Source organism: Musa acuminata, chromosome BXJ1-7 (genome assembly GCF_036884655.1).
Source record: "Musa acuminata AAA Group cultivar baxijiao chromosome BXJ1-7, Cavendish_Baxijiao_AAA, whole genome shotgun sequence".
Taxonomy (NCBI): Eukaryota; Viridiplantae; Streptophyta; class Magnoliopsida; order Zingiberales; family Musaceae; genus Musa; species Musa acuminata.
The window spans coordinates 42,301,714-42,328,517 of NC_088333.1; the positions used below are offsets into that span (position 1 = coordinate 42,301,714).

A 26,804-nucleotide genomic window follows, 5' to 3' on the forward strand; every position below is an offset into this window, starting at 1 on the left:
TACACGATTCGTAATGGGCAAAAAGAGATTTCATCCTAAAAATAAAGAGTACGATGGGATGGTCATCGATCGTGATCCATCAAATTAATGCATTTCTCATGACAAAGAATCATCACATATCCCAAAAAATAAAAGACTATACAAACTTCAAAGCCATATTTTAGCTATTCCATGCTGTTAGAACCATAATTAAATGTAATTAAGCAACTAATTAAGTTGATCATACATGCCAAAAGATAAAACTGCCCTCTCGGAGTAACAAATGATGTGACAGTCAGATGATAACAATGTGATAAATAAATACATCATGTTGATGTGACAATCAATGATAATGATGCAATGTTGGACCAATAATTACTCATACGATGCTGCATCACGGTCATGTCAGCATGATGTGACAGCCACAATAATTTATTAACCTGGACGTGGAAGGTAAACACTCACTGAAGAACTGGGAGAGAGCAAGCCAAAAGCCTGACACTTTTAGGTAATTGCCCAAGCTTTCATCAGAGTGCACTGAGCAGGAATCCAAAGAACACGTACATGGGTCCATCTTGTTCGCTACATTTGCTGGTCTCACAACACCGAAGCTTTTCTCCTAGTAGCAAACTCACCAAAGAGGCCATCGTTAATGGATCAGAAAGAAAATTCATTGTAAAAAATAAATAAATTTAGCCCCTCAGAATGACTAAATAAAATTACTCACATGCGATACATCTCATGCTGATCAGCATGGTTGCAGTTTTTAGGAAGACATAGATGCTGTAGTCATATAAAAATGATGGAGAACAACATAATGAGATGATGACCGCTAGTGGAGAAGGGAACAATGCAATATTTTGAATGCATGCTGTATATTATCTTTCACACTGTATAATGCTATTGACATGACTTCTCTGTTTCGGAAACATTGCATGTTAGCTCATAATTAACAATGGTACTTACTACACATGGACAAATATAATATTATAATTTGAACATTAGATCAAGGACAGGATATTAAAAGTTGCCACCATGCTGGATAGGCACACAAAATGTTATGGTAGCAGTAAATATCAGAGATCATATGGAGGAAACCATCAAGAAACCCTGGATAGATGAACATCAAAGACAAGCACAACATCATATCACATGTTTAATCCAGTCTATTTTGTTTCATCTGAGGAAGACTAATGATGGATGAATAGACAGCCCCAAACTTGAGGTCTGTTCTACAACAGTTTGGTGTTTCAGATAGCTGGTAGTTGTCATTGATGTACCACGTGTCAGGTATGCCTTGCAATTGATGCTTTCTTATATGAAAAGGAAAAAGGATGGAGACTGACTCAATTGAAAGGTTTACTATCGGAAAGATGCAGGTAAAGGGCCAATGATAGCACCATGCCATTGAACAAGAACTATGTTGCAAGAATTTCAGTCCACATGCAATAGAATGTGTCATATAGATAAAATCCATCTCAAAAGAACACTTTTTTATTTCAGGAAGTACCATGCGGCCATAAGGTTATAATGCACCAAGCTGATCTTCCAAGATGTTGCTAGTTCCAGCCAGCTCTGACACTTCATCGTGGCCCTTGGTGCTGGGAATGGGATCAATCATGCATGAAAATAAGATCATACTAGCAGAAATTGCAAGAGATCACCCTGTAGTTTTTTGACTAGAGATCTAAAATTCTTCAATGAATTTATGTCTATAGATGCAAATAAAAGCTTCAATGAATCTAAAGTTCTTAATATATATAGCACATGGTCATAAGAACATGGAGATCAATGTTATTTCATAGTATCTATGACCAGTTGATGGGTTATGCTAATTTTGAGTTGAATCTATAATATTCAAGCAGCTAGGATACAACTATATCCAAGATCAGAAAAGTAATTAGTTCACTGGTGATGCATATACTATAAAAGCATAGATTGTTCTCAATTCTTGGTAAAAGTTAAACTATGCTTTCTTCAAGTACATGAAAGGAGAGAACTCATCTGCAGTTTGTGTGTATCAGACGATGGATTTCAATACCTGACCATATATTTTTCAAAAACAAATTCATGATAACAACGTGCATCAACAAAGGAGAATAAAGGACCCACTACTAATCAGTACCAAGGACAAATACCATACTTAAGCCGAGAGATGGAATTATAATTGACATGCTTGTTAATTACTCATCTGAGGATCAAGGCTGAAGTGAAAAGGATCACTAGTCATATTAAAACATACCAAATTCCAGATCTGAAATCTTCATGATCCTCAGCCTTCTGAAACGATTACTAAACATTCTGCAAAAGCATAAAACATATAAACACAGTGATCAAATTAGGGTTTACTAACTCTATTATGGATGATTAGTACATCAGAGGTCATGCTGTGGCATGGCTGATGTGTAAAGAGTAAGATCTACAACATAATGCTACCGTTCATCCATACAGGAAATGGTCCCATCCATCAATGTAAACACTCAAGTCCTTGGTTGGCAAAAAGGAACTTATTTCCTACTATCAGAAAATGTAATAATGAAGAAAATAAAGAAATTCCGATCATCTTTGTTTAATAACTTAATGGTGATTAATGCCTGCTCTCACAAGGGTTTATATTTTTATTAGGTACGCCAAGGCTGACAATTTTAACATTCACCATCACTCACTAAGTATAGTACTCAAACTGCGAAAATAAGGGAAAAGGAGACAAACATAACACATAAAAGTAATTTTTGTGACCACTCCATCTTGACCATAACTAGGGGAGTTTGTAGATTTGCATAATGTCATACTCACTCTGAAGGTATATTGATGATGAGCATCCAATACCCATCTCTTGTCTTCATAAGTACATACTCAGACCCTTGATAAAGATCCATCATCCAACCCTAGCTTTGCCATTCTCTGTAGTCTGTATGTTGTTCCATCTGAAATTCATTGGCCAGACAGCAAGAAATACAGGCACAAGCAAAGCTCTCGTCGTACAACAATAATCCAAGAAGCTTAGATGGTAATGCATCATTCAACTGGGAACTCTTGTGAGGTAAGAACTTTGGCACTCATGATTATACCATGAATTCCCGTGCATCTATATAAGTGCACAAGTTTACATTCTGAATCTCTGATTGTGCTGGAAGGCATGTTGTACAATAGACTATAAAAGGTTACTTTGTCTTTTCTTTCTGTCTGTTATGATTTTCTTTTTCCTTTTACTATGCATGCTTATGTCGTTGTGCATGCATTGGCACATCACATGCTGATAGAAAATACTATTCCAAGAACTAATTGCCACTGGGGGCATGACATGGTAAAATAATACGTGGGTCAGAATAGCTTAATATTTGACAACGGACACCTAAAATCAAGAATATACAATATTACTTGAGTAGACACAATATGGATCTGATAACAATGAGAACTTATTTAGGTTTGCCATCAACAGAATTAAATGTAAAGAGAAACATAATGAAAAGATTGTCCATCTCTTTTGCAAAACTACATATATAAGCAGTTGTATATGACGGCAAGGCTCCAAAAGAAGAAAAATACCCAAACTATTCAGTCAGCTCAACATCAATACATTAAAGTATCCCATAAAACCCACTAGAACAGAAACAAAGAAACAAAGTTATGTGAAAAGCACCTTAACTAACTTTGGTATAACAAAATAACGAACACAGTAACGATATCTGCAACAGTATTAGGCACTTGTAATCATGACTTACCATAAAGCGCCCGCTATAGCACTTTAATTAAAATTGCTAATATTTCCCTTCTACTTTCCAAGAGATCAGTTTCTAAGGCTTCACAACTCTGGAGCACATACCAGTTATATAGCATGTACCACTGATCTCAAATTCTTTAAAGCAAACATAGAATTGAAGCTACCAAGTCATGTAATTATTTGCAAGCAATAGAGAAGACCGAAAAAGTTGTTTCAATGCATTGGAAAATGACATAGCTCACCCATAGTAAATCAGGTAAACATCTTCTCGGGTGACGAAGAATGCTCCTTAATGCTGGAACAGTTTTTAGATAACTTTTCTTAGGTATGGCTCTCCATCCATGCTAATCTTAACAACAAGGCATTTGATAGTACACCTCGATCGTCGAATTATGCCAAAAAGTAAAGACCATGAGATAAATCCTGATATAATATAGAAACACGAAACATGAAAATGCTCAAAGTCTTAAATGCTAACTTTTAACTGATCTGCAGTCGTATAAACTTTATTTGTCTTTGTTACCTTGGAACCAAATTCCTGTCGACACCAAATGAGCAATAAGCAATTCCACGGTTAGCATTGATATGTAGTTCATCCACAAATTCCAAGAGCTTCCTGGAGAATCAACCACAGGGCGATCAAACACTTCTACGAATTAAGACTTAAGTCATGACCTAAAGCGAAAATGAAAATTTCGGTTTCCCAAGCCTCATCAAGTACAGCAAGCAAATCACTAAAATCAGAATCTTTAGCAGCTTCAGCTTGTGCCCTCGTGCCGAGAACAAAACCCTACCTTTGCCTAATTCCACCTCAGATCACGGTCCCTCTAGCGGAGTCCCACTTCGGGGTCTCATTCTCCTCCGGGTTGAGGGGCTTCGTCGGCGGAGGAGAGCTTCCGGGAGTCGTCCGAAGAGATCCGATCGCTTCGCAGAGGAACCGCGATCGTCCCAAGTACTTTTGCCTCGCCATCAAGCAAACCTATCGATCGATGACAGATTGGTTCATCATTGTTGGCATGTTGCCACGTGGACAAAAATATTGTCGCAAGTTTGATCGGATCAGACACCATCTTCTTAGTTCTATAGTTTGAACACAAGCGTTGCTATCGGAAGCATCACTATCGATATATCCATATGTTCCAATTGTCATCTTGAGAAGATAGCAAATATGCCGGTCCAGCAGCGGCACTAACATCCGTCGGATCAAGATCGGAAGGGCCAGATCGACTCCAGCAACAGGCTCCAATCGAATCGGCCCGGCCCGGCCCAGCCCAGCCCCACCCGTCCCATGTCGGGTCAACTGCACGAACTTATCCACTTCAACAGTATCCCCCGCGGGGGCTTTCATTGTCCGTCAGATCTCCATCGGACGGTGGATTGGAGCAATCCTGATATGTCACGCTCCCCGCCCCACATACCTGCTCTCGGTCCCGCGACGAGGCCGTCGTTTCGCAGGAGCGGACCGCGCCTCCACCTCCTCTCTTTGGCTCGCCCCGTGCCTCGACTCCCGCGGAAACGCCGTCATCAGCCCACCGGGAGGGTGTCGTGTAGCGAGATATCTTGCGTTCGAAGAGGATTGAAGCACAGCATCTCGTCTCCCTTCGAAACCCGATCCGGTGATCTCCGGAACCTTCTTTCGTGGCGTTCTCTTGCTTCTGGGGTTTTGGATTCCGAGGTGGTTTCTTGTTGTTGTGGTATTGTGGTGGATCTCAGCCCGAGCAGAAAAGTTCCCATTTTGGAGCGTCCCTGGTGTGATCCGATGGGTTTTTTTCCCTGACCGATATCTTTCGACTTTGAAGTGATGGGTTTCGGTAGCTTCTGTTGCAAATCTCATCTCTTTGTCCTCGATGTGGAAGATGTGGTTGTCTTTGTCCTTGAAAGCTGAGATATTGGAGCATATGAATTCTTTTAGAGATTCCATTTCGTTAGCTTTTTCTTGCTTTGGGTTGAAAAAGAAATAAAGAAGGAACAAAAGGTAATCGACTTTTAGTTTTGGTTTGAAGGGAAGTTCTTGAATCGAAGTGAAGCTGATTAGTCCTGGTTGACGAGAAAAAAGAAGGCTTTTTGGTTTGCTATTCGTTGCTTTTTCATACACTCAAGTTGATTGTTCAATGGAGTTGCAATTTGATCGGGTGATTCGTTAACATTACTTCGTTTACATTGTAAATGGCATCATTCAGAAGAAATGTACCTGAGGCGCGGCGGGGTGGAGCTGTGCATATAGTCGAAGAATCAATAGATGCCGATGCCTTCACCAAATTTTCTCATTCGGAGACCTATTTGGCTGCAAGAAGATTGCTAAAGTCATTCTTGAATTCACTGGTGAACAGGATTCAGGATGGTTTCGCTGGTCTTTTGCTGCGACCATCTTCTCGGTTTGTGGACAGGTCCAAGGCAAAGAGGTTACGCTGGAAGAAAGTTCTTTTGCATATCTTCATCTTTTTCATGATTGGGATATTCATCGGTTTCACCCCGTTTCAGTCTGTGGATGTTTCCAAGAATTTTTCTTCTCGACATCAATTGTTCTCCTTTAAAGACGATCTAGCAGCTTTAGATACTCATAGGAAAATCTATATGATGCAAAAGGAGGTTCAGAAAACTGCTAAGGCAGAAAGAAAAAAGAATGAGTCACATGATACAATGGATGCATTACCTGCAGCTCTGAGTGTGGAGTTAGAATCTCACAAGCTTCTAATTATTGTTACTCCAACTTATGTTCGGCCATTTCAAGCCTTTCATCTAAACCGCCTGGCGCACACATTAAGAAATGTACCACCTCCTCTGCTCTGGTTAGTCGTGGAGACATTCACAAGGTCTAGTGAAACTGCTAAGATCTTGAGAGGATCTGGGGTCATGTACAGACATCTTGTGTGCAAACAGAATGTCACATATATAAAGGATACTAGTCTGAATATAGCTCTTTCTCACATCGAAGAACACCGTCTTGATGGTATTGTACACTTTGCAGATGATAATGGGATATATTCCATCCATCTCTTTGATCAAATGAGACAAATCAGGTACTTGCTCTTAAATTGCTTATAAATCTGCATCCTTTAATGCTAGTAGAAATGATGAGTTTCTCAAGTTACCAATTAATATTTTCTGCAGCAAGATCATATTATATATATATATATACTGTGTCTATTTAAGAATTATCAAATTTGAATGACAGCATATCCATTTTGTATGACCGTCACAAGTTTGCAATTCTGATTAAATATTCAATTTGTTTCTTTGTGTTGATGCGTTTCTTGTTCAACGCTTTGTTTTTCTTGCTATTGAAAGGAACAAATCATTAAAAAATGTTGGATCGTTCACAATTTCAGTTTTACAACAAGACACACTACTTGGTTACTTGCAATGGTAATTTGCTTGGATGCAGAAGGCAGAGAGCCAAGCTGATATACGGTCATGCAGAAACCGAGACAGAGTGAGAGATGAGAGACTATGAATAAGCCCTATACAGTGAGAATTATTTAGAAAAATAAGGTTATAGTGATCCAAAATCATCACGCCGACTAGTAATATTGTTCAGAATATCATAACCATCTTCCATTATCTAAGCTTTCATTGTAGCTTCTACCTCTGGTTTATATCATCGATGGTGTGATCCTTAATTTGTGACCTGCAGGCGATTTGGCACATGGCCTGTTGCCATTGTCACTGGTACCGGCAAGCAAGTTTCAATAGAAGGACCAGTTTGCAATGGCAGCCAAGTCATTGGATGGCACAGGAATCTGAGCAAGATATCTCAAAGACTCCACACTACCATGGCAACCTTTGCATTTAACAGTACTGTACTATGGGAACCCAATAGATGGCTCCGCTTGAATCCTGAACCTAGACGAAAACATGATCTAATAGAGGAAGATTCCGAGGTTGGTTCACTAACTTTTTTTTTCTAGACATTATATGTATTCGTGGAACAAGTTTCCGTGTATTTTCTTCTGTAGGAAACTCTATGCTTTGACATTAGAAGTACTGCACACAGCTTGTAGTCATAGTTACTTGTATGGAAAATGATAAATTGATATCATTCGCTTGCCACATCTCTTTATCTTTGTTTAGTTTGTCACAAGTATAGATGATCATAGAAAGAGACCAATGTGCATTTATGTTTTCAGGAGACTGCATTCATTGAAGAACTGTTTGAAGATGAAAGCCAAATGGAAGGTTTAGCAAATAATTGCTCTTTGATAATGGTTTGGCACCTTCGAGTAGAAGCTTCTGAAATGAGATATCCCAAGGGCTGGCTGATGCAGAAGAACTTAGATGTTGTCATTCCTCTAGCATGACAGATGATTGAATCACCCCATCAAATGTAAAAAAACTCTTTTTCTTTATTTATTGGATGCTTCATATCTTCTCTTTAAATCAAAATCTTCATTTCTGCTTCATATTTTTGTCATGTAAATGGATGCTTAGACTTCTCTGAGATGGTTACTGAATAGAACTTGTTTCATATCCTGGGAAATCCAAATTTAGCTGCAGCAGCTGCTTCTGCTGACATAACCAAGTTTTGATTGCTTCAACCATGAAACAAGGCTTGGTCTCTTTGATGTGGATGTTTCTTATCATACTTGGTTGTATCAACATTGTGTCATCACCAATGCTACTTTACAGCTTAGCAATTCTCTAATTTTCATGGAGATGCTGAATTATGTAAAATTATGAATTCTTTAGTCCAGGATCAGTACCAAAAGAGCAGTTCATAGAACCAACAACAATTACTGAATGCAAGGTGATTTGGCACTACTTGTTTGCATCCACAAAGAAAAATAATTTTTTTTATCAATTAAAATCAAACCGTAAGTTCTCTCTATACAAATATTCTTATACGCATCTCATGTAAATTTGAAAAAAGAAATTATTTATTTTTTCATTCTCTCTTGTAATCTACATTTACTCTGCTACAAGTGTTTCAAACAGTTTCACTAAATCATAATTTACAAGATTTTTTTTTTGAAGTTTTATTGTTCTTTAAATTTCTTGTCCTCCTAAGACACCACATGGAAAAAAATACTTGCAGCTACAATAAAAATATAAAACTATATATTTTCTTTTCCTAATGATGTCATTTATTTGATTAGAAGTTGAAGAGCCAAATCTACTATTCTTCAGAGATATATTATAATAATCCATAAGTTATCTTCATGATAATTGGGTTGATTTATAAGGGTAAATGGATATAAAATTTCCAAACAAACTTAAAACATCTTAAATCAATGATTCACTCAAATTAATATTTTAATATTTTAATAAAAATTCAACACATTTATTTTCGTAATGTTCAACTTGATTTGAATCTGATGACCCCTATGTAAGATCGACGGCCTCAGATGGACGATCGACATGCTCTCTTATTTCAGATAAATCCATCCCTACACAAATTGAACAGCCAAGATTAGTCTCCATAAACCATATCCAGACCTGCGGGCCGTCCGATCTCCAAATCGGGTCCATCCTACGGTGGAGATGAGGTTTAACGTCGCCAAGCACGAACTGCGACGTACACGTCTTATTTAAACGTCACCGAATCGTATGTGTAAATTAAAAGAGAAAAGTTCAATTAATAATCTAATACAAGTGAACCCGAGATCACGACGCCTATGAATTTTAGCCGTCAGATGTGATCCTTTTTCTCTTTTAATAAATTATTATTCATTTATCTTTTCGGAAGATTTCTTAGTTTTAGATGCATGGTTTTGAGACAGGTCTCTTCTTTGTCCCCATCAAGCAAAGGTCACCGAAGAAAAAGACACGACCAATATACGAAACTAAAGATGCTAACTCTTAGAAAGAAGCATTGCAACTGCAAGCACTCAAGATGTTAGAAGCTGTAGGCCAAATGGCATTACAGCTCACCTGTCATAGTTAATGATATTTGTTGTTATTATTCACATAACAACAAATAGCAGAACAATGGGTGCTACCAAATACATAGAATTGGAAAGACTCATCTTTGTTCGATCCCATAATAAAAAATTTTAGAATTAATAATCTCAAGCTGCACCTGATCTCAAGAGACTCTTGAATTTCTCATTTGTAGCGACTAACGCGGCGGCAATTCCAGGTTCATTAGCAGAATGACCGGCATCTGGAATTATCTGTTTTGGCAAAAAGAAAACAAACAAAAAGAGAGACAATAGCATCTTTAGTCCATGCTTATTCAAGACCAAGGGGTGTAAGCATTACTGTATCATCATCAAATAACGGAGTAAAAAACAAAGAGGCCATTAACAGTACAAACTAGTTATAAAGATGCTAGAGGGATTTGATCTGAAATTTCAGCTTTTGCTAAAACTTATGTCAAATTTATGCAGTGCACATATGAAAGAGCTAGTTTATGTCCAATTTATGCCGAGTTTCAAACCTAAACAAGGCATGGGGTCGAATGTCACTGTACTTGCAGCAGAGCAGCATGAGTTGAATTACCCAAACAGAGAGGGAGGGGTACATAAGCATGAGTAGGAAAGAGGTGTTTTTCCATAAAAGTGCTTTTGAAGCCAAAGCAATGAGGAACTTATTGAAAGGCATGAGGAATAACTAATCAGACAATTATGGGACACAAAACGACCATTTTAATAGGAGTTGGTGCAGATAGATGGACAATCAAACTCCCAACCGAAACTTCAACAGGATTTCCTTGACCATGAACTCTATCGGTATTCTCTACCATCTCATAGAGTTGAGTTATCGCTTGTAAGCCACAGATCTAGACATCTTTCAATTAATTCTGTTGTCGCAGCTAACATGCAAATGCTATAGCCGTATATCTTGTAGAAAATGATATCATAAAAAGACACCAGAAGAATCATAAGCTTGCCGATGAACAAGGATATTCTTAACATTTACTGAAAAGACTAGACATAACACAGAAAAAAATGCTTAAACAACTCAAAAAAGTCAATGAATATAAAAAAACTGATATAATTAAAATACTCTACATCCTCAAACCTGAAGCCATCTCATTCTTGTCATAAATTTATATTGTAAAATTGGAGGGAAAAAGAATATCATCAATAAGAATATTGAAAAAGAGTTTTGTCTGACCTTGAATTCTGCTTCAGGCCATGCTTTATGAAGATCCCAAGCTGACATCATTGGGCAGCAAACATCATACCTTCCCTGTACAAAGTTATTGACATATTAAACTTGTCTCAATGCAGCAAAGCACTAAATCTCCTGGCAAAATAAAGCTATAGCAATCTTATGAATTTTATCGGCTAGTACATGAAGGAATATAATTTCAGAACATGGCCTACTTGTATTGGCTGGCATATTCACCAATTTATAGGAGTTTCACTATAAACCCAATAAATAGCAAAACATATGCCAGTTTGAGCCCCCCTATGAAGTTTTATTCAGTTTAAATAAACAAAACTGCCCAAGGTTTAGCTTATGTTAACTTGAGGCCCAGATTTTAAATTAAATCCACCATTCAGATTATAGATTTCTTCCTTCCATGTAGCCTGACGACGGTGCTCTACTGCTCAAACCCTTGCTGCTGGAGGATAGTAGACCACAACATCGAGATAAAAGCATTCTGGATACTACATACTTTATCCTAGGTGAGAACCAAAAACACCATGCATTCAACACCAAAGCACCTATGACAAGAAAAATAACACAAAAATAATGCAAGTTGAAACTGACAAAAAAATAATGAGCGAGTTTTAGGAAACTCAAATATGTGCTTCATTACATTTTACTTTAAAGGAAGTAATACTTTTGAAGTACAAAGATTAGAACACTGGAACTGAAATTTCTACTTTAAAAAGTGTGAGATGGTAAACTGACACTGCCTAACAAGTACATAAAAATTTGTAAATCCAATAGTTTTCAAACATAGAGGTTAATTAACAAGATAAATATGCAACTACCAATGAGGACCGACTTTTCTTTTCAAGGCAAATGAGCAATAACTTCTTTAAACTCATAAATTGTAACACAATCTAACAATAGTGTATGCGGCCAATAGAGGTTAGTGTGCTTCCTCATTTTAGCTGGTTAAAGAGGCAGCAACATACCTGTACAATGACTGTCTTTATATGCCGGATCTTATCCACGTTATCTAATAATTGTGAACTAGAGGGCAAAAATCCCTTGTTTATAAAGTAGTGGTTCTCAATTCGTGCAAATGCCTGCAGAAAACAGAAAAAAGAAAAATATATCCCTTCATGTCAAACTGACAAAAGTGTTGGTACTAAAAGAACAGTTATGGAAACTTGTGCAAACTAAATAATACATGTTGATAACCAATGCTCAATCAAACTCTACAGAGATACAAAATTTTCAGTGTGGCTCAAAACTTGGCGTATGACCTATCTGTTATTACATTATACAAGGATCATCAGCAAGCAAGAAACTGCATCAGCACAATAATTCATTGGACCAAGAATAGGTCAAAGAATATTAAAAAAAAAACTAATTTATTGTTTGCTTAGCAGATATCTGCTAGAGAAAAAAAAAAGAGAAAAATTTAGGTGTTTACAAGCACATCATGGTGGCTTGGCTTCACTATGATTGGATTTCTCTGACGTGATAAAACAAGTAAAAGGCTTTCCCGTGGAACACTTTAATTGTTGATCAATTCAATTAAAAGGTCATTCTGTGCACTATTACATAGATCTTAAACCTTTCTGATAAATTGGCGATCAAGCTATGAATAGATTGTATGAACCTCAACAGACCACAATATTTGGTCTAAGTACCAAGACTGAACTAAATTTCCAATGATTTAGAAGTTTAGATCGATTTATGCCAGAAGAAACATGCTGGTACACAATACTATATTAGACATGATAACCATGTAGTAGTGATTAATTTAAGAAGTGTAGTAAGAAATAAAGACAGGACTTGCCAATGAAAAATTATCGTCTTCGCCTCTTTTGATATTCTCTTCATTTTGCATAAGATGGGCAGTCATCAATTCCCATGTAGTCCAAATTTTGGCAGCGCTATTCTGAAAAGAAACACATCAACCGGTCCATGTGACAAGCATATAATACACATAACCAACAGTTACAGAGTCAAGCACATCACCTCTTCCCATATGAATAGAGATTATAGCAAATATGCAGGATCAAAAGCAGAGAATCATTTATTTACAACTATGTGGCTCAAATTGCAAATATAATTAAGCATGCTCAAGAGACTTCAAAGAAATTTCAAGATAGAAGTATCTAGAAATGTCTTATAAAGGATCAATTTATTTATTGAGATCTAAAAGGCCAACTGGAAGATCATGAGTATCAAAAACCTGTATACATTCACTGAATCATCAAGTCTTCCAGAAAAAGATTTAATCATTTGCTGTCAGAAAAATTTTGTTGGTCAAAAAACAGATATATTTATGTTGTGCTTTGTGTAGATTAACAGGAAGATGCTAAATCAGGTCCTGCAACAACAACAAAGCCGTAAATCAGATACTGCACCTCCCTGCTTTTAAACTCATAAGTTGTAACCGCTGGTATCAGTCAACTACAGCTTATTTCACATAACATGCAAGGTTATCCACTAGTTCACCGCTCAATTTTCAGTTAGTTGTAAGATCAGAATAGCAAAAGTCAAGTGTCAGTTCTAGCATATATCGTCTGTGGCTCCTGCCCACTGCCAAGCCCTCGGAATAGTGTAGTCCATGTTTCCAGCCTACTACTAACTAGTTGTCTTGATCATCATAATTTAATTAGATGAACCATTTCAGTTTTACAAATATTAAAATATTAAGTATTTATATTTTATAATGTCTTTTGATTTGAAAGTAAGATTTGAATGTAGACTTTTTACCTAAGGTTGCAACTTGAGTAACTTGAATCAGAGGCTAGAGACAGTTGGACTACAGCCTGACCAGTTTAGATGAGGTTGAAAAACTCCAGCAGAAACCTAGTTGGTATGTATGTCAGATACAAATTGCACACCTGTGTTCCCCATCAATTGGTTCACAAAAGGATCATGATGTAAAATATATACCTATATCATATATGCAAATATGCTTCAAAAATTTCATTGATAACCATGTCAAATTACATAGTTTTGTGACTTTTATTCTAAGTTAATCTGCATAAATTTTATTAGTTTCATGTATTCAATAATCACAAGATACATGTGCAGACATAAGCAACCCCCTGATATTAAAAATAGGCTCATACACTTGTCTGCAATTATTAAAGCACAACCCAAAAAAGAAAAATTATCTGCCACAAATCATGGGCACGCAAGAAGTCATAAAAACAACAGTAACAGATCAAATGAGCAGATAGTGGTGCTGAAAGCTACTAAAATAAAAAAACTCTACCTGTACATCAATGTCATCAGAGTTCAGCCTCTTGTTATACGCAATAATGAAATTGTCCCTTTCATTTTCTGGGATGAAATCCCTAAATGGCTCCCATGCTGAAAATCCAGATGCACAATATCAGCATGATTTCATGCAATGCAGTAATATATGCTTGTAGATCAACAATTATGAAGCTTCAGGTTCCTGTTAATGATGCTGACTAGACAAAAGCTATTTCTGAAATAAAATTGTATTCTTAGTGAAGAATGCAGAAGGCTTGAAGCAATTCCCAGATGTTTCCATCGTAATAAGTGATAAAGTGATGCACCATGGAAGCCCAAGCTCAAACATAAAACCACAATGTTACACTTCGATAGCAGGTATGTAACTCTCTTGGGCTTTAATTAGCGTTGAATCACTGGAAAATTACTGATACATCTCTCCTACAATTGAATTTGTAGGTATAGAGGAGGACTTGCAAGATATAGATTGGATCAGTTTCTCATCTAATCTGACTTCACCTGGCTGGATGTGAATAATAGACACAAGCTTTGAAATTCAGTGAGTTCAGTTTGTTGACATTCTCGGATTAAAATCCAGCTTCAACCAAAACAGTGTCCATACAGCAATTGGGCTAGAACCTTGTAACCATTGGACTGGCCTTTGTTATGCAACAAATAATCTACAACCCATACAGCAAGATAAGGCAAGCAGTGCACACGGTGAAAATGAGCAAATGTCAAGCCAGAATTTATCAGGGGCCAAAGAATTTTTTGTCAGGCATATCCAGATTGCATGGTATCAGGCTCAAGCTAGATCATTTCAAGTGAGTTAACTCCACATTGACTGACAAATGCCAATGTGATTGTGCTTTTCAGCTCATTACTTGGCACACAAATATTAAAGTCAAGAAATAGTCTAAAGTTAAGTTACTTGTCCTAAGGAAGGCCTACTTTCAAAGACATTTGTCAGAGAGGTGCAAACACAGGCATCAAAGATTTCTATGGTAGTAAATTTCATGAGATGCAAAAAAAATGTAGGTAACATTTTGCCATATCAAACATCTGAATAGTTGAACTATCTGATCAGGTAAGCATCTCATTCGACAAAAATTCCTAGATATTTATCAAAGATAATCAAAGATCGAAAGAGGGTTATTGCATATGAGTAACAGCCCTACATCCATAAAAACAACTTAAGCGTCATAGGGTGTTATAGTAGAAAACAAGGGAGATGTTACACTATCAATATAGTAGCAAGAAGTTCAATCCCTTAGAATCATTATCAGCAATTTATTCTTTTTGGTTCAGGAGAGGTCGCGAAGTCAGGGGGCATGTTGATTGAAAATTTTAATATAAGGTATAATAAAAGAAAACAGTTGGAAAACTATAGAAAAAGATTAGCAACAACAGTGTCATGAACTCACGATGTTAAAAATTAAAATACAATTAATTCAAATTTTCCAGTGAAAAAAATATTTCTGATAGCTCAGGAGTAGTCAAACAATAATATACATACATACATACATATATATATATATATATATATATATATATAAAGTGAATCATCATACCATCTGGGAATATGGCAGCTGCACCACCTTCATAAAACCAATCAAGCTCCTTCTTCCTTAGTAAAAAGATGCCTCTAAGAATGATACCGGTAACCTTAGCCACCAAAGACAGAATGTCAGCATGTGTAGGCAAAGAACTCTTCCAAGATAACAATTATTCAATAATCCACCTTGTCAGGATGAGATTGACTGTATGCAAGGGCCAATGTGCTTCCCCATGACCCACCAAAAACCTGAACTCAGATCAAAAAGAAAGGTTGAAGTGTTATACCACAATAACTAAAAAGGAAACTCAACTAAAAACTTCACCTGCCATTCTGGTATCTCTAGATGTTCCCTTAGTTTCTCAATGTCATCAACCAAATCCCATGTTGTGTTCTCCTCTAAGCAGGCATGAGGTGTACTTTTGCCTGCACCTCGCTGAAAAGTAATGTAGTTCAAGAATAAATGAACTTCTGAAAATGTATAGTTAAAAGATGCCAAAACTATTATATGAGAAATTACACCTGGTCAAACAAAATGATCCTATAAAATTCCGGGTCAAAGAAACGTCTATTGCTGGCTGATGTTCCAGCACCTGGTCCCCCATGAAGAAATATGACAGGCTGTGAAAAATTATGAAAAGGGTTAAGAATATTAAAAAGATATCATGGGTTTGCAGGAGTAGCTTTGTTCTTTGAACTTCATATAATTTCTACTAATAGCTGTGAAGTCAATAAATCTGAAATAAATCCACTCTTGCCTAAAGATACGTGTAGCAAAAAGAAAAATCGCACAGCAAAATAAGAGTCACCTAGAGTTCACCATAAGCACATGTTCCAAAAGCATTCTCTTTGAACATCGAAAGGGGAAACAGCAAATCTCTCATAATACCTATAAATGACTACTTGTCTAGCATGATTATCAAATTCACATGATGATAATGATAAGTGCTATTGACTGAATTTCATTCATTAAAAAAGGTGGCACAGTGCATGGGTCATGACTGCATTTCACTAGTTACATATGAAAAATAATTGCAGAGATAGGAACTTACATGCCCATTTGGATTTCCTGACTGCTCCCAGTACAATGTATGAATATCTGAGACCTTCAAGAACCCTGAACTATATGGTTCTATATGAGGGTAAAGGTTACTATTATACTCCTGTGATTCTTTCAAAGATTCCATATATGAATATTGTTGAAGAGTAGAAGAAGAATTATTTTCAGCACAACTAAGCGACCTGTAAGTTCCTGCATTCCATCATCAATGTTCCATAGATCATGAGAAGAAGGCAGTTTGATGCTTACTTATATAATGGCCGCTTATTCATATAATGAGTTTGAACATTTGGAAACAAATAATTGGATGCACAATTTGTATACCACCAAGTTTTATACTTTAGCTACTTCACATATCAATATTCATGACATGCAATTAAAAAAGTCAAGAACAGTTAAGTACAACAAAATGGATATGCAAAATGTTGATCACTTAACACTACAGAAGTTGAGAACTAGTAGTTCATTGATGCCTCATTCAGTAAGATAAAATCGTTGCTTCCGAGGGTGAAAACCGAACAGGAAACAGAAGAAATTCTGCATAAGAATAAATTACTTGTGCTCTCTTTGGTTTTTTTCTTTTGTTTCCACGTTTTTTAATTCAAGTTCACAACTGTTAACTTATTGAACTGAAAAGACTACACAAGATCATGGCAACGATATGTGAAGAAAACTCCATTAAAGAATACAGTAAGACATAATTTCCACTTTATTATCCAAAAATAAAAAAAGAGATCAAATCGTTAATAACGTCATCTTCCACTTCATCTCCAAAATGAACACATAATCATCATTGTTGAAAATACTTTTCATGACAAGAGATAATAAAACGCAACCCTAGTTCTCCTAAGAATTTCCACTTTGTTGTCCCTCAAATTCAAGTGCGTTACTGCCAGGTGAACCATCTTTGTTCTTCCGAGAAGCATCCTCAGATAATACATCTGACAACTACTTCCTCTTCTTCCCAAGACGATAGATGAATCGATCGAGAATCACGCCCTTCACTCGATCCCTTTATGTCGTCGCACAACCCAACATCGTACGAGAATAACACAAAACCCACCCTAGACTAAGGAATCTAGCGTTAGACGACGCGATCGAGAGGGTTCCTGCTAGATCGGGCAAGTATAGATCTCCGAAAGAAGAACAAAGGGGACGGCGTACCTGATGGCCGGTGGTTACCGCGAAGGGGAAGGTGGAGACGAGGAGGGAGGGGAGGAACGAAGGAACGTGAGTTGGTGGCGAGGAATCTAGTGATGGAACCGGAGAATGGAATTGGAAGGGTCGTAAACATCAAGCCCGGACTGACGATAGGATTTTGTTAGACGAGGAATCTGCTGCCAGCCAGGCTTTTGGGTTGGAGTAAACGGAAACCAATAACGCGCACAAGTCTCTCTCTATCCTCTACGGGGCGAATTCTCGGAAAAGGTTGCTCCATTGTCTTTTATTTTTGGATAAATATCTCACATTTCAAAAATTTTATAGCAGCCTTACTTTTTTTTTTACTTAATACTCGAAAAATCGTGACTTAGACAGTAAGCCACCTATTTTTAATATTTTTAATAATATTTATTCATAAGATTTATCGATTCAATTGTAATATTTTTAATAATATCAAAAAATACTATAATATATTATTATATATATATATCTTATAAAAATATTATGTTTATAATATAATGATAAGGTATATTTTGGATCCAGACTACGTCACGATCGATGTCATGCCACGCTATAATCAAGTCAGCAAGAGGAGCACCCTCACGCGTCGAATCGATTGGTACGTCCACGGATGGTGACTACACAAAGGTATCATCTCACCTTTCGAGGATTGATCGTCACATCAAATTTAATCGACTCTCGTACAGTAGTACAAAAGCCCATGACCAATATTCGTCTCGGGGGAGGCATAAACAAATCGACCCACCACTTACTTGCTCGTCAAAGAGGTCAAAGTCGGTAATCACCCCAACGAAGACAATCCTTGCAGGAAAGTGATCACCTTCGAGTCACGAGCATTCCGACATTAGAATCGTTGACCGGCATCCCGACGACGAGTCGCTAACCCGGATGATAGATATCGATCCAATAAAAAATAACATGAATTGTCTATATTAATTTCTCAATATATATCATATGTCAATATATTAATATGATTCATTATATATATATATATATATATATATATATATATATATATATAATGTGCGCCGGTCTTATCGTTTCTCCAATGACAAGGCCCAGTTCGATCCGTGCAATAAGATGCGCCCCCAGTTCTACTGTCTTGTCCTCCCTGGTTGACGTGCCTTCTTCAACCATCGGGCTCGAGATTTTACGCCGCCACGCGTCGTTCCCTCGGCGCGGAAGTGTGGTAATTCGTCCTACCAGCGTCGCGTCGGAACCGCCCCCTCTGGCGCCCCGCTGTATATAAATTCACGGGCGCCGCTCGCGGAGTTGCGTGACGCGCGGAGTAGGCGCACTGTAACGCTGCGAAGGAATGGGGGACGCTAACATGCGCGCGGAGCTTGGCTCCCCGGGCCGGAGATTAGGTACACTCGCAAGGCACCTGGGCGTCGACTACTCGCCTGCTTCATCCTCTCTCATGGCGTCCCACAACGCTAGCGAGATCGTCACCCCCTCGCTGACCGCCGGATCCTACTGCGGATCGGTCTTCGCCAACGTCGTCCAGGCGCCGGAGGACCCGATCCTTGGGGTATTTCGCTCTTTCCCTCTTGTATATTGGTGATCGGAAGGATTTGATTGGTTCGTGATTCTATTTGGGATCGGACGCTTTCGGATCGGTTTGTTTTGGTTTTAGATGTTGTAATCGACATTTCATTGTTTGTAGGTTTCGTATCGGTTGATGTAACGATATAGTTATGCTTCTCTTTCGTTTGACTTCTTTGTTGATGAATTTTGGAGACTTTGGTGGTTTTCAGATTATTTTTGGTTAACCGATCATCATGTAGTTTTCGGTATTTAATTTGGGAGTGGATGAATAGGTGACAGTTGCATACAACAAGGATCCGAGTCCCGTAAAGGTGAATCTGGGAGTTGGGGCCTATCGAACCGAGGTACAATTGATGGAACTGTTTGATCTGTTCTTCTCGTTGCCTTGTTGATCGGTATTGTCTTAAATTAGTGTTTCTGCTGTATCAGGATGGAAAGCCCCTTGTACTAAATGTGGTGAGGCGAGCAGAGCAACTGCTAGTGAATGATCCGTATGATTACTTAAACTTAATATTGTGCTTAACTGTTAGATTGTAAATCTGCTGAAAATATAATATGTATAGGGCATGTGTGTGTCAGTTAGGAGTAGCTGCATACATCTAGAATTTGCATGGTTGTAGCAAGGGAATAATTCTGCTAGATTGGAGAGCCTCTCCAACTGTTTTCAAGATCCTGCCTTGCCTGGCACACAACCTGGGCCTAGCTTCCCTTCAGCTTTTTCCTGGTTGGTGCTTTTATAATTGTTTTGTCATTAAACCGACTTCTCTTACTGCTGAGATGGTAAGTTCTTTTCACTGGCTTAACAAAGATTGTTATAAATTGTTGTTCTGGTCTACTACGTTTATGATTAATTTCATTGCGGTTTTAGTATGTACCATTTTTATAAATCCACCTAGGTGATTATCTAAATCGACCTTTGCCTGTTGTTCTAAGGTTCATTGGTCTTCCATAGCATGTCTACTCGGCATTTCTTTTAATGCACTTGTCATCCTGTCCCAGAAATAAGAAACTAGATGTTTCGGAACTGCAAGTTGTTTGCATATTTTTTTACTTTTCTACTTGATACTCGCTACATGCTTCAGAATTACTAGATGTGCTGCATCTTTATATGACTTTTCTACTTTCTACTTTTCAGATCTCGTGTGAAGGAGTACCTCCCTATTACTGGATTGGCAGATTTCAACAAACTGAGTGCTAAACTAATCTTTGGAGCTGAAAGGTGTATATCTGTTATCAATTTTTTTATTATCACTGTAACAATATTGTGACGATTATGTTCTATTGTTTAGATCTTTATTTATTCTGCTTTTTGGTTGATGATGTGGGTGATTTGCATATCAGATCACCATCCTGATAATATAAAAGCATCTTTATTTCTTGAAGGAAGCTCCACATGATTGTTGTTTTATCACTTCTACAAAGTGCTAAACCTTTAGGGACAATACATAAAGCACTTTTAGTGCTTTCAGATGATATTTTGTTCTGTGGAAATAACGGCAGGGGAAAAGGGTGCACTCCTAAGGTATCAAGAGCAATATTCTTGCAGAAATATTGGAGCTGCTCTCTCTGCTGGTAGCCATGATTTGATGATTTGAAAATCTAGCCTTTCAGATACAAATAGCTACTCTAAGAAACATGGATAGTGACATCGATAAGGATAGAACTTGGAATTTTCTCATCTGTACAACAAAATTTTTGAAATAAATGATTATGACAAAAAGAAAGTTAAATATACTATGTACCTTTCAGTTTTCTTAGGATATCAAATATGTAGTGTTCAAATTTAAAAAGTTATCAAGTATGTGATAGAGAAGAACTTGTTATTTTACAAGATAATGGATAGAACTTAAGATGAAGTCATCAGTTAAGTCTATTGAGCATAAACTGAATCTCAACACCAGATACAGTAACTTCTAAATATAATTGATTATTTGCCTTTATAATCATCAAAAACTTCAGTATCTATCAATGAGATACCTCTGATTTTTTCCATTTATATTAACTATAAATATAATTGAATATGTACTTAATATTATTATGTCCATATTCTGTTAGTTATCACTCAGAAGTTGAATATTCGAAAGAGGCATCCAATATGTGTAGTTATGCATTTTGAAGCAGCCATTTTCTGTAGCTTCATAATATTTATGTCAGTGACGAAGATGCTTGCCTTAGTGTTTTGTTTGCTACCATGTATGCCATTGCTAACATGTCAGTTCATCATGGTTTGAGACACATTGTGATGAAGTCACTTTTGATTAAAAATATATACATAAAGTGTGATTGGTTGAACATGACCAAAGTGCATCTAGTATTAGCAGAGAATTGTACTTGAACCATTTATATCAGTAGTATTTTGTTGTTGTCCATGCATATTTCCACGTGATAAAGGTTGTGATGATTGAACTATGAGGGCAATTATGGAGATACAGCATCGACAAAAACTTAAAACTGTGTGGTTATCATCATGTTGGTTATTGAAATAGTCAATAATCTATATGTTAGCAAAATTAAGATGGTTCCAATGTTCCATTGTGGATAAACCCCAGAACTGTTAAAGTTTCACTTATTTTGCTAATGCCTATATATTATTCTTTCTTTTTGACAGTCCTGCCATTCAGGAAAATAGGGTGGCCACCGTCCAATGTTTGTCTGGTACTGGCTCGCTGAGGGTTGGAGGCGAGTTTCTGGCAAGGCATCACCATGAAGTATGGTGTCATATCTTAGTTCATGTTTTATATGTTATGGTAATCTAAGCGACTAGTTTTGAGTTTTAAGTTGTTGCTCGTTCCCCAGCATACAATTTACATTCCACAGCCGACATGGGGAAACCATCCAAAAGTTTTTACATTAGCTGGCCTATCTGTCAAGACTTACCGCTATTATGATCCGACAACAAGAGGACTGAACTTTCAAGGTGGGGATCATATCACTTCTGCCATATGCCAAATTCAATTATACTTTTAATTGCTTAATATTTTTTACTTGTTTAGGTCTTATTGTTAATATTGACCATGTAGTTCTTAACTATTCTTTTCTGTTGCTTGGGAAAATTTTTTGTGGTGTAGGTTTGCTAGAAGATCTAAATATGGCTCCCCGTGGAGCCATCGTGCTTCTTCATGCATGTGCACATAATCCTACTGGTGTGGATCCAACTCTTGATCAGTGGGAGCAGATTCGATTGCTGATTAGATCAAAGGGCTTGCTACCTTTCTTTGACAGTGCGTATCAGGTAACATTTGCTTTGCTGCAACTTAAAATTTATCACATAGAATGTATGCTTCTTGTCATGCTTCCTTTCCAAGGCAATCTAAACCAGTTATGTATGAAAAATGACCATTATATGTATTGATCCACATAGTTAGACATGAATTATTTTATAAATTCTTGTAGTTAATCATTTTGCTTCAGTGTGCTTGTGTGTGTTGTCCTACATCTGAATGTATTATGTACCTTTTAAGAGTAAATGTTCTAGGGATTTGCAAGTGGAAACCTAGAGGCTGATGCACAATCAATTAGGATGTTTGTTGCTGATGGTGGTGAATGCCTCACTGCTCAAAGCTATGCCAAGAACATGGGCCTCTATGGGGAGCGTGTTGGTGCACTAAGCATTGTAAGAGACTTCTATTATCTTGAGAATTTCTTCTATCCTTATTAGCTAATCTTTTGAGTAAGTTGCCCTGTAGTCTTGGCAATCTTATGTGATGAAACAATTTTCTTCTTAGTCAATGAGATCAAGACTCTCATACACAGAATCAAGTTCTTAATTAATTGCAAATCAGGCCCAATATTGTCATTGAAAATCTATGTTACAAGTGTTGTAAATACTATACAAATATGTTTTTGTGACCATAGTGAACGATTCGCAGGTGCTAAGAATTAAATCATCTTCATCCAAAGAGTAATGTTTCAGGTTTATTATGATCATTCAAGATACATTAAAATTTGAGTAAGCCTACATATGACACGATTTTGAATGCTCGCTTCTGACAATGGATTGCACAACATACAAGGTCCATAAGTCCAAAAAATGTTATTAATGACAATAGTAAATTGTTTAATATATAGAGTTCACCTGTTTATATTTTTGACTGGTCATAGATTGTTTTTGTTACTGAAAATTGTCATTATAGCTAAATATCTAGAGCCTCATTAAACTCAATTGATGAGTAGCTTAAATCTATTTTAGTCATACTCAGCTACTGATATGTGCCATCAATGCTATTCACTTATTTAAGTACTTAATAGTTTTCGGTTTTTGTCCTCTCCTAATTTTGTTCCCTTGACTGTCACTTCAACCTTGTAGGTCTGCAAGAGTGCGGATGTGGCAGTTAGGGTGGAAAGTCAGCTGAAGCTTGTGATTAGGCCTATGTACTCTAATCCTCCTATACATGGTGCTTCTATTGTGGCTACTATTCTAAAAGACAGGTATTGCATTATGCTTAGTATGTTAATAATGTTGGCCCGTAAAATTAGGATGCAGTTATTACAGAACTTGATCTGTTGCATTATGCTATGTTTTTCATGTTTCAAAACATGTTCCTTCCTCTTTTTCTATTTTCTCATTGGGCATACTTGCTAACTGGTATTTCAACTTAATCTGCTTAGAGAAATGTACCACGAATGGACTATTGAGTTGAAAGCTATGGCTGATCGAATAATCAGGATGCGCCAACAGCTCTTTGATGCTTTACGTACTAGAAGTATGTGAATTTGCCAATGTTGGTCTAAGATTAATCTTTTTTCTCTGTTTAATCATGTATCATTTTACCTACTTATGATATACAGTAACAGATCATTAACCTGAGGTCTCTCACCACCAGCTATTACAGAGCTCATATAGTTTCATTTAGCTATCAGCACTCGCATACACTGATAGTATGTAGTCTTTGGTTGCCGCCAACTACTTGGTGGCTCTGCATGTGCTATATTTACTAAATTCAACTATATGAGGTTATAATGACAACATTTATGGTCTTTTTTTGAGGAAAATGATATTTATGTTTTTTAGCTGCTCAAATGGTAAATGTAGATTATATTAGCCAAGGAATTAAGAGGCTTCTTCTATGGTCATGCAGGGACGCCTGGTGACTGGAGTCACATCATCAAACAGATTGGAATGTTTACTTTCACAGGGCTTAATAGAGAGCAAGTGACCTTCATGACCAAAGAGTATCATATTTACATGACTTCTGATGGGTAATCTTCTTTAGTCTTTCTCTTGCCTCAAATCCCACTTACCTAGTTCAAGTTGTCTAAATACGAGTATGTGTATATCTATCAATAGTGGTTCTGAGAAGCAAATGCTTGTTGCAGGAGGATCAGCATGGCTGGTTTGAGCTCCAAAACTGTCCCCCATCTTGCTGATGCCATTCATGCAGCAGTTGCTCGCATCAAGTGACAAATGGAGACCCTGGTATAGATTTTGCCTTCTTCAAGCATCTTTTGCATGTATCCATCTGTTAGGGTTGGCCAATTTTGTCATCTTCCGTTCCTAATTCCGTAATAAAATGTGCAATAAGATGTGGAAACAATATCTCCAGATTTATGCTTGCTGTTTCTGGCAGTAATAATTTTATGAGTTCTGCCTGTAAGACTAATGGAATTTTATGGAGCGTGGATGTTTGTGATGCTTCAGATTGCCACAATTACTCTGATCTACTATCAGTTCAACCAGTTGTAAATCGATTACATGTTGGTTATCTGTGAGCTGCATTAGACCATGGTCCATCATATCAGAATCAGTTCCTAATGGAGATTGTTGTGTTATCTTAATCTTGTATAAGTCCTCTCTGATCACAATTCATTTAACCTTCCATTCTCCCCGTCCTCTTAATCAATCTTAAGATTGTAGTCAACTGATCTAGTTGTGCTCTTTTTTCAGTGCAGACAAAAGAAAAAGATGGTCAATATATACTTGGCCCAGTTAGTGAATATATACTTTTGCCTCTTGAAGTATTGGGTCTCCAAACTCTTAAAAGTTATACTTGATCCTTCAATTTTTAAAAATTATATTCAAAGTACATATGGGCTATTCACTTTCGATGTCCCCTCCGTCGCCTCGAACTCTGTCATGATCTCCGACATTGTAACCCATGTTGCCACCACGTGCATACAGTGCACCACCGTCGTGCCCCCTATCTCATCATGATTTTATGATGGTGGGATGTGTAGATCCTACCCAGCTTGAACTCTGTCGTGATCTCCGACATTGGATCCGAGATATTGGCTATCGTCGTGAACCAAATCAAATTCTTTGGATACGTTTCTCAAAAAAATGGATTTGTATTGATTCTTCTCCTGACTAACAAAGAGATCTTCATGGAATTGTCACGTAGTATAATTTTACAAAGAAATACCTCACTTCTTTTCAAGAGTAAATTATAATAATTTCAAAACTATGGAACCTAATATAGTTTTCAAAAGTTTAGAAATCCGAATGCTACATTTGGCAAATACAGAAAATAATATAAAATCAACCTTGAATATATATAAAATCCTTTTAGAACTTATCACTATATAAGTCAATACATATAAATAAGAGGCAAAGAAAAAGAATAAGGAAAACAACACATAAAACTATATATATATATATATATATATATAAGAGGCCAAGAAAAGAAAAGAAAACATCACATAATTCCTGATTTAATGGAATGGTGAAACTATGCAGAGGCTCCTTTAAAGATCAAGAACTGGAGAGTCTCCAAATGAAAGTAGATGAAGGTCCCTAGCGAGTGTGTAAAGAAGCAGCCGAAGCTGGAACCGACGACGCACTGCCAACCGGGCCCATATACCACGTCAAATTCCTGAGACCACGAGAACGGAGATGAACAAGACAGAGGGAGCACGAGAACGGAGATCGAAGGTGGAGGCGATGATGGTATGGTACCTTCTTGATGTGGCCGGCTATGTTCCTGCAATCCAAGGCGTCGAAGAGGTCGAGGGCTTCGGAGGCCGACGACATCGCCTGCATCTGCATCTCCAATGGCATGTCCGTTTCTTGGATCGTCGCCTTCCCTTCCAACATACTGACCGTGAAGCGTTAAGAGCCTGTGCTTAGGACACCCCAAAACTGGCACGAACTCGACCTTCTCTCACAGAATTCGCGAACAGTGAGTGATGTGCCAAGCAATGAATGCTACCAGACACCTTTCGGATAAAGGGAGTGAGGCAGAGATTAATGGCCGTGCACACACACATATCTATGTATAGGATGCACTTTACGTGGAAGAAACAAATATCAAACGGAGTCTCTTTCTGCCATGTTGGAGATATTCTTCTCCTCGTTTTGTTGCCTTGCTGAAGCCAAGTTAGAAACGGCACACCCACAAAGCTTTTTAGATGGACGGACGAATGAAGAGAGTCTGAGAAGGGTTAATGTGGACATGGCTAAGACTGGGGAGCAAACAAAGACGATGGCTTGATGTATCATTTGGCATTCTTTTTGCATTTTTACTTTCCCTTCTGTG

At 37.4% G+C, this 26,804-nt stretch overlaps 5 protein-coding genes across 16 annotated transcripts; 2 read left to right on the forward strand and 3 right to left on the reverse strand.

Annotated features, from left to right (window-relative positions):
• Positions 1 to 172: 172 nt before the first annotated feature.
• Positions 173 to 4,910, reverse strand: LOC135679525 (auxin-responsive protein IAA16-like). 11 transcript variants are annotated; one of them, XM_065193385.1, is made up of 7 exons: positions 4,498 to 4,910; positions 4,227 to 4,319; positions 3,946 to 3,998; positions 2,776 to 2,890; positions 2,222 to 2,280; positions 1,490 to 1,580; positions 173 to 762 (listed from the first exon to the last, which is right to left on the reverse strand). In XM_065193385.1, the coding sequence occupies exons 4-7, from the start codon at positions 2,859 to 2,861 to the stop codon at positions 699 to 701; spliced, it is 300 nt and encodes a 99-aa protein (XP_065049457.1). In that variant the 5' UTR covers positions 2,862 to 2,890; positions 3,946 to 3,998; positions 4,227 to 4,319; positions 4,498 to 4,910; the 3' UTR covers positions 173 to 698. The 11 variants fall into 11 exon arrangements, 5 of the variants coding, with proteins under 5 accessions (XP_065049457.1, XP_065049456.1, XP_065049458.1 ...); XM_065193384.1 differs by having other exon boundaries at positions 3,946 to 4,319; positions 4,498 to 4,894; XM_065193386.1 differs by having other exon boundaries at positions 173 to 598; positions 707 to 762; positions 2,776 to 4,319; positions 4,498 to 4,886.
• Positions 4,911 to 5,132: 222 nt separating this feature from the next.
• LOC103992795 (probable beta-1,4-xylosyltransferase IRX9L) lies at positions 5,133 to 8,103 on the forward strand. Its single transcript, XM_018828500.2, has 3 exons — positions 5,133 to 6,723; positions 7,338 to 7,584; positions 7,831 to 8,103. The coding sequence occupies exons 1-3, from the start codon at positions 5,870 to 5,872 to the stop codon at positions 7,999 to 8,001; spliced, it is 1,272 nt and encodes a 423-aa protein (XP_018684045.2). The 5' UTR covers positions 5,133 to 5,869; the 3' UTR covers positions 8,002 to 8,103.
• A 1,396-nt stretch (positions 8,104 to 9,499) lies between these two features.
• Positions 9,500 to 18,022, reverse strand: LOC135679527 (proline iminopeptidase-like). The gene is made up of 11 exons (XM_065193388.1): positions 17,767 to 18,022; positions 16,595 to 16,794; positions 16,065 to 16,163; positions 15,868 to 15,978; positions 15,729 to 15,791; positions 15,559 to 15,652; positions 14,004 to 14,101; positions 12,570 to 12,671; positions 11,737 to 11,850; positions 10,760 to 10,834; positions 9,500 to 9,813 (listed from the first exon to the last, which is right to left on the reverse strand). The coding sequence occupies exons 1-11, from the start codon at positions 17,894 to 17,896 to the stop codon at positions 9,709 to 9,711; spliced, it is 1,191 nt and encodes a 396-aa protein (XP_065049460.1). The 5' UTR covers positions 17,897 to 18,022; the 3' UTR covers positions 9,500 to 9,708.
• A 1,020-nt stretch (positions 18,023 to 19,042) lies between these two features.
• On the forward strand, positions 19,043 to 24,962 carry LOC135679528 (aspartate aminotransferase, cytoplasmic-like). Of its 2 annotated transcripts, XM_065193389.1 has the most exons (12): positions 19,043 to 19,315; positions 19,605 to 19,676; positions 19,762 to 19,823; positions 20,468 to 20,551; positions 21,941 to 22,040; positions 22,129 to 22,249; positions 22,401 to 22,564; positions 22,808 to 22,945; positions 23,639 to 23,760; positions 23,941 to 24,035; positions 24,411 to 24,531; positions 24,649 to 24,962. In XM_065193389.1, exons 1-12 carry the CDS (start codon positions 19,100 to 19,102, stop codon positions 24,731 to 24,733), a joined length of 1,380 nt encoding a protein of 459 aa, XP_065049461.1. In that variant the 5' UTR covers positions 19,043 to 19,099; the 3' UTR covers positions 24,734 to 24,962. The 2 variants fall into 2 exon arrangements, 1 of the variants encoding a protein (XP_065049461.1); XR_010515282.1 differs by lacking the exon at positions 23,941 to 24,035.
• An 835-nt stretch (positions 24,963 to 25,797) lies between these two features.
• On the reverse strand, positions 25,798 to 26,495 carry LOC135679529 (uncharacterized). The gene is made up of 2 exons (XM_065193391.1): positions 26,225 to 26,495; positions 25,798 to 26,141 (listed from the first exon to the last, which is right to left on the reverse strand). Exons 1-2 carry the CDS (start codon positions 26,360 to 26,362, stop codon positions 25,998 to 26,000), a joined length of 282 nt encoding a protein of 93 aa, XP_065049463.1. The 5' UTR covers positions 26,363 to 26,495; the 3' UTR covers positions 25,798 to 25,997.
• Between the last annotated feature and the right edge of the window lie 309 nt (positions 26,496 to 26,804).